The sequence below is a fragment of the Rattus norvegicus genome, chromosome 19 (genome assembly GCF_021556685.1).
Source record: "Rattus norvegicus strain SHRSP/BbbUtx chromosome 19, alternate assembly SHRSP_T2T, whole genome shotgun sequence".
In the NCBI taxonomy this organism is placed as follows: Eukaryota; Metazoa; Chordata; class Mammalia; order Rodentia; family Muridae; genus Rattus; species Rattus norvegicus.
This window is the reverse complement of record NC_141552.1, coordinates 48,771,831-48,786,304: the sequence shown is the minus strand read 5'-3', so window position 1 is coordinate 48,786,304 and position 14,474 is coordinate 48,771,831. Positions and strand designations below refer to the sequence as shown.

The following is a 14,474-nucleotide window of genomic DNA, read 5'->3' as shown; positions in this document are numbered from 1 at the left end:
GAAATTTGTGGCATTTTCTAAGGCAGTTGTGGGTGGGAGTAAGGGGGTGGGTGGTTAAAGAGGGTAACTCCATGGGACAGGCTGATCCGAATGAGATGTCTGTGAGTCCAGCCAGTTGACTGGGTGTGGCATGTAGGGATTGCTCCTGAACTCATAGGAATCTGGTCTTTACACATGCCTCAGAGAACTCTGAGGAAAGTTATCACCTCTAGAAACCTAGAATGTACCATTTAGGCTTCCGAGCCTGGGATATGAGTTTTGTGGGCTTTCTCTTCCTAGAAAAGGATAGGGTTTCCTGTCAGCTTAGTCTGGGACTTACCCCCACCTTCTCTGTCCCGTGACTTTGCTGAGTCGTTGTCACATGCAGAGCCTTCAGCCAAAATGCCAGGAGCCTGGCATGGGTCTATTTGCCCTGGTTCTGAAGAGAAGTTTGCTGACTTTGGTGGCTGTTTTTTTTTTTTTTTTTGGTTCTTTTTTTTCGGAGCTGGGGACCGAACCCAGGGCCTTGCGCTTCCTAGGTAAGCGCTCTACCACTGAACTAAATCCCCAGCCCTTTGGTGGCTGTTTTAGGATCCTGGATATTCCACTATGCCCCAGAAAGTATATTTGTGATCTGAGGGGCCTCTGAATCTTAACTGTAGTACCCACAGTCATGTTTGAACTTCCTGTCTACGTATCAGAATCCTTCCTTCCTTCCTACCTGGAAGCCCCAGAAAGGGGATGTTGTCCTAGGCAAAGGGAGCAGACTCAAGAAGAATTCTGACTCTGGCTGGGGAAGCGTCTAAGTATGGAGACATGACGTGAAATGAACAAACGTGACTGTGGGCAGTGTGCTGTCAAGTTTTGGAAAGATTGGGAAATGTCCCTGGACTTTGCCTGTGGTGTGGAAGATGGGAGAAAAAGAAAGGAAGCAGAGAGAGTATAGGTTCTGATTTTGTGGTGAGCTGAAAACCATGTGCTCAAAAATGTATGTGATGGTTATGAGTGACCCTTGCCTGAAGAGTGGAAGGTGAAGAGAGTCCAAGGGAGCCAAGGATGGCAGTGCACACCTATAACCCTAGCTCTTGGGAGGTGGAGACAGCAAGGTTACTTCAAGGTAACCTTCAACTACATATATACAACAGGGCTACACAGATGCATGCACACACACACACACACACACACACACACACACAAACACACACACACACACACACACACACACACACACACACCTTTTTTTCTTTTTAAAAAAAGAATGGGGGCTGGAGCAATGGCTGAGTGGTTAAGAGCACTGACTGCTCTTCCAGAGGTCCTGAGTTCAATTCCCAGCAACCACATGGTTCACAACCATCTCTAATGGGATCCAATGTCCTCTTCAGGTGTGTCTGAAGACAGCTACAGTGTACTCATATACATAAAATAAATAAATCTTTGAAAAAAAAAAAAGAATGGATAGGGGCTCCTGGGAAAATGATGTTTAGTGGCTTGGGAGGGGGTGGATGAAGCCTTGGGTGGTGGCAGTGGGAGTACTGAATGAGGGGTGGCCTCACTAGAGCTGGTCCTGGGAAATGGACAGTAAAGCTGAGCGCTCCATAAGTCACTGCTGAGTTAGCCTCTCACAGGAAGAGGGCAGCTTCTCCATTACTAGCTCCAGAAGCAACTCGTCAAAGCTTTGCCTGTGCTCATTGGTGTTCCTTATCCCCATTCCCTCACGCACCTCTTTTTTGTTAGTTGAGGGATCCTTGGCCCTGCATCTCTTTCTAGAAGTCATAAGCCACCACATAGCACATTTTTATTAGTACATATGTAGGGTATCCAGCCCTGTCTGCCACTATGTACCTTGCTGAGTTCTGTAAGGGGTTCCCAGGCCTTGGGGACAGGACAGAGGAAGACTGTCCATGTGAGGCCTTACTTGTTCTTCTCCCCCCCAGCTTTTGGGTATAATTTTCTACTAGTGAGGTAGACTAAGTGTGATTGGTCCCTACTGCTCCTGCCATGCACGTCTCTTCCAGCCCTAGTGTTGGCTGGCAGAGCCATGGAAGTGAAGAGAAGCTCCACAGCCCTGCTGCCCTCAGGGGCCTGACTGATATTCATTCTTCTCCTCAGGCCAACCTCTACCCCACCGTAGGCCTACAGACACCTGGGGAGATTGTGGATGCCAACTTTGGGCAGCAGCCCTTCCTGTTCGACATTGAGGACTATATGCGGGAGTGGCGTACCAAAGTCCAGGGCACTGTGCACGGCTTTCCCATCAGTGCCCGGCTTGGCGAGTGGCAGGCAGTGCTGCAGAAGTGAGTGTTCCCCCTCCCCCAGGCCTCATGGGACTATAGACCTGTGCAGTACTGCAAACACTGCTGACAGTTGTAGTGGTGGGCATGCTCCTGAGAAGCACTGGCAGAGGACTCAGCTGCTCATGCTTCCCTCTCACCAGTGCACATCTCACTCATACTTTTGGAGCTGCTCCTAGTTAAACCTTGTGTGGGGCTACAGAAATGACTCAGCAGTTAAGAGCACAGAGTGTTCTTGCAGAAGACCTGAGTTCAGTTCCCAGCACCCATGTCAAGTGGCTCACAACACCTCTGACATCACTAGCCTCTTGAGGCACCTGCTCTCAAGTGTATAAACCCACATATGGGTCTGTATACATGCATACATACATACATACATACATACATACATACATACATACATACATTTAATTCAAAATAACCACAATTTAAAAACAAAAAACAAAAAAAAAAAAAAAAAACCTTCCCCTCAACCAGCTCACAAGTCTTCTATTTGTAAGTGCACACCTTTAATCCTAGCACTTGGGAAGCAAAGGTAAGCAGATCTCTGTGAGTTTAAGGCCAGCCTCATCTACAATAGTAAGTTCCAGGACAGTCAGGGCTATGTAGAAAGAACCTGACTTTAAAAATACCACCACCGGGATTGGGGATTTAGCTCAGTGGTAGAGCGCTTGCCTAACAAGCACAAGGCCCTGGGTTCCCCAGCTCCGAAAAAAAGAAAAAAAAAAAAAAAAAAAAAAAAAGATACCACCACCACCAACCAAAGGAAATAACTAGTTTAAAATAGTTCCTTCCCAGGGCTATTTTGTAGAAGTTTTAGGACCACTATGGTTTATTCTTCTGTGGACACTTTTTCTGCTATAAAAATGCATATTGCCAAATGTGGTGGTGCATGCCTCTGTTCCCAGCAGCAAGTCTCTGAATTCGACACCAGCCTGGTCTACAGAGCAAGTTCCAGGACAGCCAGGGTTATTACATAGAAAAACCCTGTCTCAAAAAGCTATTTAAAAAAAATCTGCATTGCAAGGCTTTGGCTTGAGGTCACTTAACAGGCTCAGCATCCAGCTAATTATCCCTGTGTCCATGGAGTGGTATCAGGGAAAGAGTGGATCAACCTAGCATGCTCCTTGGTTAATTAATCTCTAAATTGTCTTGGAAGCCAGTGTTGCTGGGACTCCAACAGGAGGACAAGTTTGGTCTTATTTCACTAGCTAACTTCATACCTAGGTGAAGCAATGACTGTTACTCACCCACCTCTTAGAAGGTGAGTGTTAGCTTGGCTCCCAAGAGTGGAGAAGGTCCTGGCTTCTACTAACCCTGATCATTGTTGTGCAAAGGCATGAGGGACCTGGAGTAGCAATATACTGGGTTCTCATCCAGTCTCAGTCAGTCTCAGTCCCCACCCCAGCTCCACCCTTTCTCCTCCACTGACTTTATCTTTCTTTTGAACTCAGGAATTTACATATGCTAGGAAAGGACTATCACTGAGTCTTATCCCCAGTGTTCAGCCTTCCTTTCCTGAGGAATTGATACTAAAGCAGCCTTGAGGAAGGGTTGAGGTACAGATAGTGAGACCCTTGTTGGGAAGAACAGCAGGACCACCTCTGGCTCCCAGCCTAGCAGGTGAGAATTGCTCCCTTGAGGGCCACAGCAGTGCCATTCCCCACAGTATGCTTTCTGGGTGGGCAAGAGAAGAGGTGGAGTTACTTTCAGGGTCTGGGCTCAACACATGGAAAGTTTTTGTTTATATGTATGTATCCATGTGCCTGTATGTGTCCTATGCAGCATTTGCTAAAACCTGCATATAATTTGTGTCCTGTTATTTTACCTAATTTTATAAATATTGGAAATGGCTGGGTTATCTTGGAGATAGATTGATCACAAGCTTCATGTCTGGCCGGCTTCCCCTGGTGAAACACCGGTACTATCAACTTCCCTCCCCCATTCGCTCCCCTTCCTCCTACTTCTCTCTCCTTCCCTCTCTGTGATAACAATAGAACACAGGTGGTCATCCATGCTAGGCAACCACAGTACTGCTGACCTGAGTCCCCAGCCCCTGTTTCTTTTGCTGGCATAGGTAATACTTTCATAATAAAGAAATTTATATATATTACATCACTTTCTGGATCTAGCGATAAGGCTCAGTGTTTAAGAGCACTTTCTGCTCTTGTTGAGAACCAGGTTTGGTTCCCGGATGACATGACAGCTTACGACCACTGGTAACTCCAGTCCAGAGGATCAGGCACTCTCTTCTGTACTCCGTGGCACCAGCCACACTCAGAGTGCTTAAGCTTGCATGCAAACACTCAGATGTATAAAACAATGAGGAGATGAGAAGGGCTTAAAATTTACTTTGGTGTCCTCCAAAATAATTTAAACTATGCCTATTTTGTTAGAATTTTATTTATTTTTCTTTTCTATGTATTAGAGTTTTGTCTGTAGCTAGGTATGTATGTGTAGTGTGTGTGCTTGGTACTTGTGGAGGCCAGAGGAAGGCATCAGGTCCCCTGGAACTGGAGTTATGAACAGGCTATGAGCCACCATATGAGTGCTGGGAACCAAATCCAAGTCCTCTGCGAGGACACCAAGTGCTATTAAACCACTGAGCCATCTCTCCAGCCCTAAGAAAATACATTTTAGAATTATCAATGTTCATATGGGCTCATCTGAACCATGTTTTTTTTTTTTTTCAAAATCATTGCTCTTCTGTTTATGATAATAATAATTACAATTATTGTCCGAGAGTATATTTTTGTCCAAAATTAAAACTTTATTGAAAAACTGACACCAAAATAGCAGTGTATCCTATAACACAAGGCTACATTTGTTTTCAGTTCATGCCAAGCATCTTGTTCATTCTATCTCATTTACCCCTTCAAACATCAGGAGCCACCCAGCCACAGGTGTGCAGCCTTAGAACATTCTCCCCATACATGTCCACGCAAGTCATGAGAGTTCATGCATATACATGTACATATGTGCATACATACATATGGCATTGCTCAACCAGCTTTAGCGGGGTTAAATTACTGTTGTACATTATGCCTTCCACAAAGACTGTGCTCCTATTAGCCATGAGGTGCCTGTCTCTTCCCAGCAAAATCAGCCTGTTATCTTGAATTCTTGCACCTTTAATACATGGTATATTATGAGATTAATTTGACTCATTTGCCTGCCATTCCTCTAGAGCAGTGGTTGTCAATCTTCCTGATGCTGCGATCCTTTAATATGTTCCTCATGTTGTACTGACCCTCAACCATAAGATTATTTTCTTGCTACTTCAAACTATATTTTTGCTACTATTAGGAATCATAATGTAAATATCTGATATGAAGGTTATCTGATAGGCGACCCCTAGAGGGGTTGTGACCCATGGGTAGAAAACCACACCTCTAGAGCCAGTGCTACCAAATGGCAGGGTCACTGGGGACACAGATACTTCTATCTAGTACAGATAGCCCCAGAGTACCACCCCGTTTTCCTGACCATTTGCTGTGTCAAAGCATAGCTGTGTCAGGCATCCTCTGTATCCTAGAAACTGCCACATCACCTGGCTAGTAGCCATTTTAGGTAGTCCTGGGTAAGCTCATTGCCCAAATCTGGACTAGCTATTGTTTACTAGAAGACAGCCATTTCTAGGAGGTCGAGGGCAACATAATATCCCAGAGAACGTAGCTCCTCCTATGATCTGTGAGCGCACAGAGGGAAGTTTCTATTTTCTTTGCCTTTTTCCAGGCCACACTAAGATATGTGTAGGGGAGAACTCTTAGGGATATGTGTAGTCTGTCCCCTCCAGTGCTCCATGAGAAATGTGGGTCTTGAGTGTTACCTTGAGCTCTTCTTTTTTTCTAGCATGGTCTCGTCTTACCTGGTGCATCATGGGTATTGTGCCACAGCTACAGCTTTTGCCCGAATGACTGAAACCCCGATTCAGGAAGAGCAGGCATCCATAAAGAACAGACAAAGTAAGGTTAATTTTTCTCTCCTCATGCCTTCTTACCTGCCCCTGAGTCTGTAGCTCGTTCCTGGTTAGTCTGTCAAGAGTACAGCCTAACCTTATCCACACCATCCTGGAGACCAACTTGCTGGCTCCAGTCCCTGCTCCTGTCCTTCATTCAAGATAAAATTGACACAAGGACATAGACTGGCCTCAGAAGGTCTCAGAGCAGCTTCCCTAACACACCTTGGAAATCAAGTGTAGGCCTGGTTCTATCATGGCAGAATCCTGCTCCTCCATGTTTGTTTCTTCTCCCTGTCCCCTGAATCCTAGATTCTACTTGGCCTCCTAGTCACGATCACTCAGAGTTTTTGTCTGTACTACACACTATTCTGCCTTGGCCGTTGTGTACTCAGGTTTAACTGTTCTGCCTGTTTGTAGCCAGAGAGAGGACGTAGTGTTCAGACAGGGTGAAGTGATGCTCCTTGCCCCCTACCTCTTATCTGGTAGACCCTTTGCAGATAACGAATTCTTTCTTTCTTTTTTTTTTTTTTTTTTTCCGGAGCTGGGGACCGAACCCAGGGCCTTGAGCTTGCTAGGCAAGCGCTCTACCACTGAGCTAAATCCCCAAGCCTATGAATTCTTTCTTGACCAAAGGCAGCTCTCCTAGTATTCTGTGTGTTTGGAATGTTTTAATGGAAGGAGAGATGAGATAGAGAACAGAACCCACATTTAAGATAAGTTTAATTTAAATAATTTAATTAAATAATAAATTATATAATTCAAATACGTTTAAGTTTAAGGTAAGAAGAGGACAATGTGGGTGAGTGGATATGTGCATACACATTTGTCTGTGAGTGCCTGCCTTTGTCTGTCTGAGCCCATCATCTCAGTGTCTGTGTATGTGCATGTGTCTGTGTCTTCCTAGACAAGCTATGCTCAGCCAGATAGATGGGAAGGTATTCTATCCTTGTCTTGGGATCTACAAATGAGAGCGCATCAGGCCCAGAAGTCACAACAAGCTGCACCAGGTCCTAGGACAAGAGTGAGAAGGCAGTAGCAAGATGCTAATGGCCAGAGGGTGCCATCATTAGAGATGCCAGTGTGAGGTAGTCTACCTCTTCTTCCAGTATAGAGCACACTACAGCATTTGTAGACCGTCAAGATGTGGGCCCTAGCCCAAGCCAGTGCACACTCCTCTGAGGCCTAAAGAGAGAGCAATCTATCTAAAGAGGCATCCTCAGGCTGTCCCAAGATGATGGTCTCCCAACCAGTGCTCTCCTCACTAGCTCCCTGACTGCCTATGCCCTGTAGGAATGGACTTCCAGACTCACCTCCAACCTCTGGGCTATGAGCTCTTCTTGTTTTCCCTTCATATTCTAAACCAGCCTCTACCATTGTCCTAGACCAGTCACATTTTCTCAGCCTTTTCTGTGAGCTTCTCCAACTAGCAGGGTGCCAAGAGCCAGCCCACCTGACTTCTGTCTGGTCCCTGCCTTCAGTGTGGCCACAAGGCAAGCTTGGGGCCAGGGATATGAGGGCAATCTCAGTCCTCATTCAGAGCCATGTGCTTCTCTACAGAAATCCAGAAGCTGGTGCTGGAAGGCCGGGTGGGTGAAGCCATTGAGACAACCCAGCGCTTCTACCCTGGGCTGCTGGAGCACAGCCCCAACCTGCTTTTCATGCTCAAGTAAGTCAGGTTTACAGTTCCAAGCCTGGTCCTCAGCTTGTACCCAGAGCCCACAGCGCGGGCAGGCCAGAGCACCAATGCTCTGCTCCCTTCACAGGTGTCGACAATTTGTGGAGATGGTGAATGGCACCGACAGTGAGGTCCGAAGCTTGAGCTCCCGAAGCCCCAAGTCCCAGGACAGCTACCCTGGCTCCCCCAGCCTCAGCCCCCGACATGGCCCCAGTAGTTCCCATATACACAACACAGGTCAGCCATTCTCCAGAGTTCTCTGGAAAGAACTGGTGTGGGGAAGGGTGACCATCCCACATACCTTTCCTGGTGGGCTTAGAACTGGCAGCTAGATTGGGTGGAAGGGAAAGGGACCACTCAGGCAACCCCTGAGGCTCCATCTCTGACCTCCCTTCTCTAACCTCCCTTCTCTTAGGAGCAGACAGTCCCAGCTGCAGCAATGGCGTTGCATCTACCAAGAACAAACAGAACCACAGTAAATACCCCGCACCCAGCTCCTCCTCCTCGTCCTCATCCTCCTCGTCCTCCTCTTCCCCGTCCTCCGTCAATTACTCCGAGTCCAACTCAACAGACTCTACCAAGTCCCAGCCCCACAGCAGTACCAGTAACCAGGAGACCAGGTGCCTGTCTTGCTCCCCTCTCTCCACTCTGTTTCTGTTCTGTACCTGCTGGACCCACCACTGTTCTTTTAAATGCTGCCTTCTGCCCTTTACCTTCCCCTCTGTTGTAGGTCTGTGGCTGCAGTGCAACCTGCTGACAGGTCAGGCCAAACACTTGGTTCTGGCTTTTTTTGCTATTAGATGTAGCAGTCAGTTTTCTTGGCTCTGGTTTTATCTGCTGGCCCTGCCAGATTTGAGCATGATAGCCTGCCTACACAGGGACTCCTCCCAGGAGGCTGGGCCTGTTAGAACCTCTAGGGTCTACAAATGAGGAGTTTTGAGGAATCAGACTCATGGATAGCCATGTGAACTGACCTGTAGACTGCAGCTGCAGATAGCATTCAGCAGGTCCTAGGCACGCCTAGGAACTGACCTTGGTTTGGGTCCTAGCCAAATCCACAGAGATACCCAGTCAGTTCAGTTGGTAGGGATGAGAGGATGAGAGGGATATATTGAAGATGTGTGTGTGTGTGTGTGTGTGTGTGTGTGTCTCACCTCAGAGGAGTGCCAGTGTGAAGAGTCACGGGGTACAGTTTTGAGACAAGAATGGGAATCATGTAACAGGCACCTGGAGGTAACCATAGTAGGGCTAAGTGTTGAAGCCTAGAAAGCTTGAGCTGTTCTTTCATGTTCCTGGCAGTCCTTCAGTTTGATGTCGCTATAGGACCCATTATGGTCTCTCAGGTAAACTCCTTCGGTTTACCTAGTGGACAACCTCAAGGAGACCCAACTCGTGTCTCAACCCTGCTCCACAGTGACAGCGAGATGGAGATGGAGGCAGAGCACTACCCCAACGGCGTGCTGGCGAGTGTCTCCACACGCATCGTCAATGGGGCCTATAAGCACGATGACCTGCAGACAGATGAGTCTAGCATGGGTAAGTACTGACCCTCAGAATGAGCCAGCTCCTGCGTTCCTTGAGAGGCCAATGCACAGTCCTAATGCCCACTTCCTCTGAGGAGGGGCTAAGATGGCGGGCTCTGGCAACTTGAGAAACTTGGGCTGGACTGAGTCATTCCTTAGTCATTCCTGGATGCATCCTTAAGGTGATTCCAATGTGTAGGAAGGTCCAGTCCTGCTGCTAAGACTAGAACCCCTTGAAGGCTAAAGGGAGTTCAAGAATGTGAATCTCATTAGCACCATGCATTTGCGTAGGGTGGGAAGAGAGAAATTTCCAAGTCTTGTCCCTGGTCTATATGCCAGGTAGACTTAGGCTTCCCCACTTGCTCCCCTCTCTTGCCTGCCTTTCAGAAGCAGTAGCTTAATAATAGGGTTCTTCCTGTCTGTCCCTCTTCACCGTCTAATGTGTTTTCTGCTGGACTCGGTGTGTAGACGACGGGCATCCACGGCGGCAGCTCTGCGGGGGCAACCAGGCTGCCACAGAAAGGATCATCCTGTTTGGCCGAGAGTTGCAGGCATTGAGTGAGCAGCTGGGCCGAGAATATGGCAAGAATTTGGTCCACACAGAGATGTTGCAGGTATAGGATAAGCCAGGCTCTCACACAGAGCTGTTCCCCATTTGATGCCGGGATTCTGGGAACATCTAAGGGTAGTAGTAATAGGCTAGAATGGACTCTAGTCGTGTCTGCAGTGGAATGTGGGGTATTGAGGTTGTACCCTACCCACTGTAGGGTCTAAAGAGGGGATGGCCTTATCTAATTCTATAGCCCAGGTATATTAAGCTCTCACTGTGCCCTGTGCTGTGTTCTGTCCTCCTCTGAAGTTACAGGGCTATGTATAGTGTTCTATATTCCTCTCACGGGTGTTCTGTCCCTTAGGATGCCTTTAGCCTACTAGCATACTCAGACCCCTGGAGCTGCCCAGTTGGTCATCAGCTTGATCCCATCCAGAGGGAGCCTGTGTGTGCTGCTCTCAACAGCGCCATTTTAGGTGAGTGCATCTGATAAAGGTAAAAGCTAACCCATAAATGGGGAGGTTGGCATAGACCCTCACAGGCCTCCTGGGCTTTTAGGACTCATTCTAACCCTAACCTCCCTTTGCCCAGCTGAGGTCATTGGCTGCTAGTTCATTGACATGTGCCAGGTCAGCTTACTTGCTCTAGAGAAGGCCAAGGTCCTCAGGTCCCTGCCATGAATACAGGCCCATGGCCTGGTGGCTAGGACACTCAAACATTGAACATTCTTCCAAGAGTTCTGCCATAGCTTTAATTCCACCTCCATCTTTAGGAATTCTGACCTGTTCTGATCCTTGGCTAGTTATTGACTGCACCCTCTAATCTCTTCCACAGAGTCTCAGAACCTGCCAAAGCAGCCTCCTCTGATGCTCGCCCTGGGCCAGGCATCTGAATGTCTACGGCTCATGGCCCGAGCAGGCCTGGGATCTTGCTCCTTTGCCAGAGTTGACGACTATTTGCACTAGCAGACCTTCTTGGCTGGCTCTGTCTGGCCCTCCTTCAGCCCTAGGGCTGGTGCAACCCTGTCCTCCATAGGCATCTGGTACAGAGACCTGGAAGCCATGGGCAGAGTCTACTCTTCCTACCTGGCCGGTCCATCCTCCTTCCTTCCTTCCTTCCTCCCTTGTCCTCTCTTCCTTGTCCCCTTTCACGTGCAGCGGCCTGTGACTCAGTATTGGCTGGTTACTCATGTAGTAGCTTCTCCTGTAAAGGAGATTTCGTTTTGAGGAGAGGTTGGGTTTTTTGTTTTTGTTTTTGTTTTTGTTTTTTTAACTTTCCTCCTGACTGAGCCACCAGTGTTTATCTCGGGAGAGTTTGTGCTGAGCTGGTTTCTGCTAATTTAGTAATGAAGCCTATCCAGGTTGATGATAGCTTATTATTTTCATAAGTAAAAAAACAAACAAATGAGATTATATATATATATATAAATATATATTAAAAAAAGACACAGTATTTATCGTAGCACTAGTGGTCCAGCACCTCTTGGGTGAGGCTGTCCAGACACCATGTGTTTTTATTTGAGTCCAACTCATTAAAAAAGAATCATCTCTGTCACTTCAATCAAGTGATTTGTTTATTTCAGTTTAGGTTCCCCTTTTGTTGAGCCTTAGGTTCAGCTGCTGCCCCGGAAATTTGGGTTTTGGGGAAGGCTGCTTGGTGGGCAAGGTCAGACTAAGCTGTTTGCAGCATCCCAAGAGGTGTGGGTCTCTAGGCCCATTACAGATAAACAAAACAGCTGCAGGTTCAGGGATTCAGGGAAGTGAGGTGGCCCAGGGGCACACAGCAAAGCAAGGGAACACAGGGTCTGTAGCCAGCATGCTGTCTACCACTCTACCCTGCCTCTCACTGCCTGCCTTGCCCCTCTCTCCCATCTCAATGCTTGCCTTCCCTTGTTAAGATGGCCAAATAATTCATTACTCAGTTTATTGCCTGGAAACTACCTGCCTTCAACCCAAGAGCTGCTGTGTGCCAGGCTGCCAAGAGGAAGCCATTCCCAAGACAGAGGCCCTTAAGGACAGGGCTGTTTTCTTCCTTTCGGAGTCTTCACCATCACTGCCCAACTCTGATGGGATTGATGCTTTCTGTGGAGAAGTTGGTACCTCAAGGAGGCTGATTCTAGGACCACTGGTCCCAGAGTGGATGGAAACTTTGACTTCCTGGTCCTGATCTCCCTACAGCTAAGGAAAGCTGCTCCCTTCAGCTTGGCCCCAGCGACTCTTAGGAAGGGGAGATTCTATGGGCCTTACAAATGTCCCACCAGCTGTTTCACATGGATCCTCACAGCTGGTGGCACAACAGCAACAACAAAACCCACTATTACAGGGCTGAGATGCTGCCAGGACATGGGTAGACCATCTGTGGAGGGGACTGTCTGCCAAGGAAGAGGAGGGTCTATGCAGAGGACACCTAGATGGGCCAGGATTTTACCTGCTTCACAGGGTGAGTGAAAAGCCTAGGCAACCTCTGCAAATATTAGGGTCAACTGTGGCAAACGTTTCCAGTCTGTATCTGAGCAGGGTAAGCTTTTGTTCTGTTGGTGGACACAGAAATCAGTGGTAGAACCTGAGATGTTCTGTGTTCACCAGGCCTCACAAGGCCCACAGCTGGACAAAATTGAGTTAGACCATCTGTTAGTAAGGGACTAGGGCCTTGACTGAGATCTCTCAAAATTTTGCTTTAGGAGCTAATCCTACAGGCTACTATGTTTTCTCGGTTCCTGTCAGGGCCTTGGTTAGCAGCTCATCAGGAGGTCATGTCCCGTGTAAAATTTCATTTGTCCAAGGCTGGACCCGAGCTCTAAACTCAGGTTGGAAATATCAGGCTGTTAACAATTTACAGGCCTCACATTTGGAAATGAAAACCAGAGGCATTTGCAGAACAGTGGAACTTAGAAAACATCTCCAGCAGTCCTCTCCTTTTACAGTGAAAGAATCAGGTCCAGGAAATTAAGTGACTTGACCAAAGCCGCACAGCAAGTAGTGGCAGAGCCAGGACTAACTAGTTCTGTGGGTTACACAGTCCTGTCTAGACCTAAAGCAAAATGGCAAATGAGCTTTGTAAGGGTTCAGCAGTGCCTGAGCAGCTGACACCTTTAGGGGTGTGACAAGGGGAGGGATGGGTGCTGGGACATGGGTTGTGGAGTGGCTGAGAGGGCCTTGGATGGCTTGGGACTGCTGTGTGCTGCACTGGGCTGTGTGTCCACCTGGCTCACACTTGGTACCCATGGCCACCTCCCCATTTTCTGTGCCTTATCTCACTGTTTCAGCCAAGTCCAAGTTGTTTACTCTGTTCCTCTCCAGAGAGGCTTTCTGTCCTAGTTGGACCGCTCACTTTGGGGACATAAGTCTTTGTCCCACAAGCTGTGGGGAGGGCCAAAATCAAGCTGCTGGAGCCAGTTCTTAGTCCAGTCCTGCTGCCAGAGGAGACCCATATGCATCCCCAATCCTATTAGCCCGTTTCCAGGTTGGAAGCAGCTTAGTAAAGGGCTGGACCTGACCCTGGTGTGCAAAAGGAGGACCTGGCTGGGTCCAGTCCTGAGGTAGCACATTTCCTAACTCACCTTCCCTTTGAGGCACAGATGGTAGCTCCTTGCAGATCAAGGGCCAAGTTGGCAGATGACTCAGAGTCACTCCTCCATCCCTTCCTCCTAGGGTCTGGGGCTAGGTGCACACTGGGAGCAGGGCTTCACACGCTAAAGAAGTAAGGGTTGCCTGGCTACCCAGCGCCTTCCCAGGCCTTAAGCACAAAGATGAGGCAGAGGACTGTTGGGGCTGAGCGTTCCTTTGGTTGCTCACAACTCAGGTATGCATGTCATTAGGCAGCTGGACAGCAGAGCCCGACTTCACCACCAACCACTGGCACTTGGACCTGTGGCCAGATGGTGGCTTCTGGCTGTCCCAGTGCCCACCTCTGCATAGGTTCCCTCCATCATCAACTACAGCTGAAACAGGCATCCTCCACATTGTGTACACTGGTTCTGCCTTTGTCCTTGCAAATTGATATTCAGCATTAGCATGAAACTTGTGGTGTGAGAGGGTTGACAGAATTCTAACACAAACATCCTATTAAATTGTACTTGAGATGAAAAAATTCCTGTTGTATTTTGACAGAATTATTTTTATTAAAATACACATCCATGAGCAATTGTGTCTGTTCTGAATCTTACTGGAGTTGGGGGCGGGGAACTACCTCTTAGTACCTCATGAACTTTTGAAACTTCAACTTTCTTTTTTTTTTTTTTTTCCGGAGCTGGGTACCGAACCCAGGGCCTTGCGATTGCTAGGCAACCGGTCTACCACTAAGCTAAATCTCCAACCCCAGAAACTTCAACTTTCAACTATGCAAAACTCCCAAAGGGACAGGGACTTCAGCTAGTTGTCTTTTGAAATAGTTCTCAGACATGGAAAACAACAAATTCAACTTCAGAAATGTGGACTATGGTGTCTTTTTTTTTCCCCCCTCTAAAAAGTGATATTTTAATGAACTAGGGCTCAGC

General features: G+C 47.8%; 1 protein-coding gene across 10 annotated transcripts in view; it reads left to right on the top strand.

Annotated features, from left to right (window-relative positions):
* Positions 1 to 14,126, top strand: part of Ranbp10 (RAN binding protein 10) — a 60,618-nt gene extending 46,492 nt beyond the window's left edge. For 2 of the 10 annotated variants that reach the window (XM_087594859.1, XM_087594857.1), the window contains 9 exons: positions 2,089 to 2,273; positions 6,123 to 6,235; positions 7,789 to 7,897; positions 7,995 to 8,143; positions 8,322 to 8,526; positions 9,273 to 9,442; positions 9,898 to 10,043; positions 10,344 to 10,455; positions 10,814 to 14,122. In XM_087594859.1, coding sequence (XP_087450985.1) covers positions 2,089 to 2,273; positions 6,123 to 6,235; positions 7,789 to 7,897; positions 7,995 to 8,143; positions 8,322 to 8,526; positions 9,273 to 9,442; positions 9,898 to 10,043; positions 10,344 to 10,455; positions 10,814 to 10,944 — 1,320 coding nt within the window. In that variant the 3' untranslated portion in view covers positions 10,945 to 14,122. Of the gene's footprint in view, positions 1 to 2,057; positions 2,274 to 6,122; positions 6,236 to 7,788; positions 7,898 to 7,994; positions 8,144 to 8,321; positions 8,527 to 9,205; positions 9,443 to 9,897; positions 10,044 to 10,343; positions 10,456 to 10,813 lie in introns of all 10 variants that reach the window. The other 8 variants (XM_087594863.1, XM_087594862.1, XR_015643414.1 and 5 more) reach the window with 7 other exon arrangements.
* Positions 14,127 to 14,474: the final 348 nt, after the last annotated feature.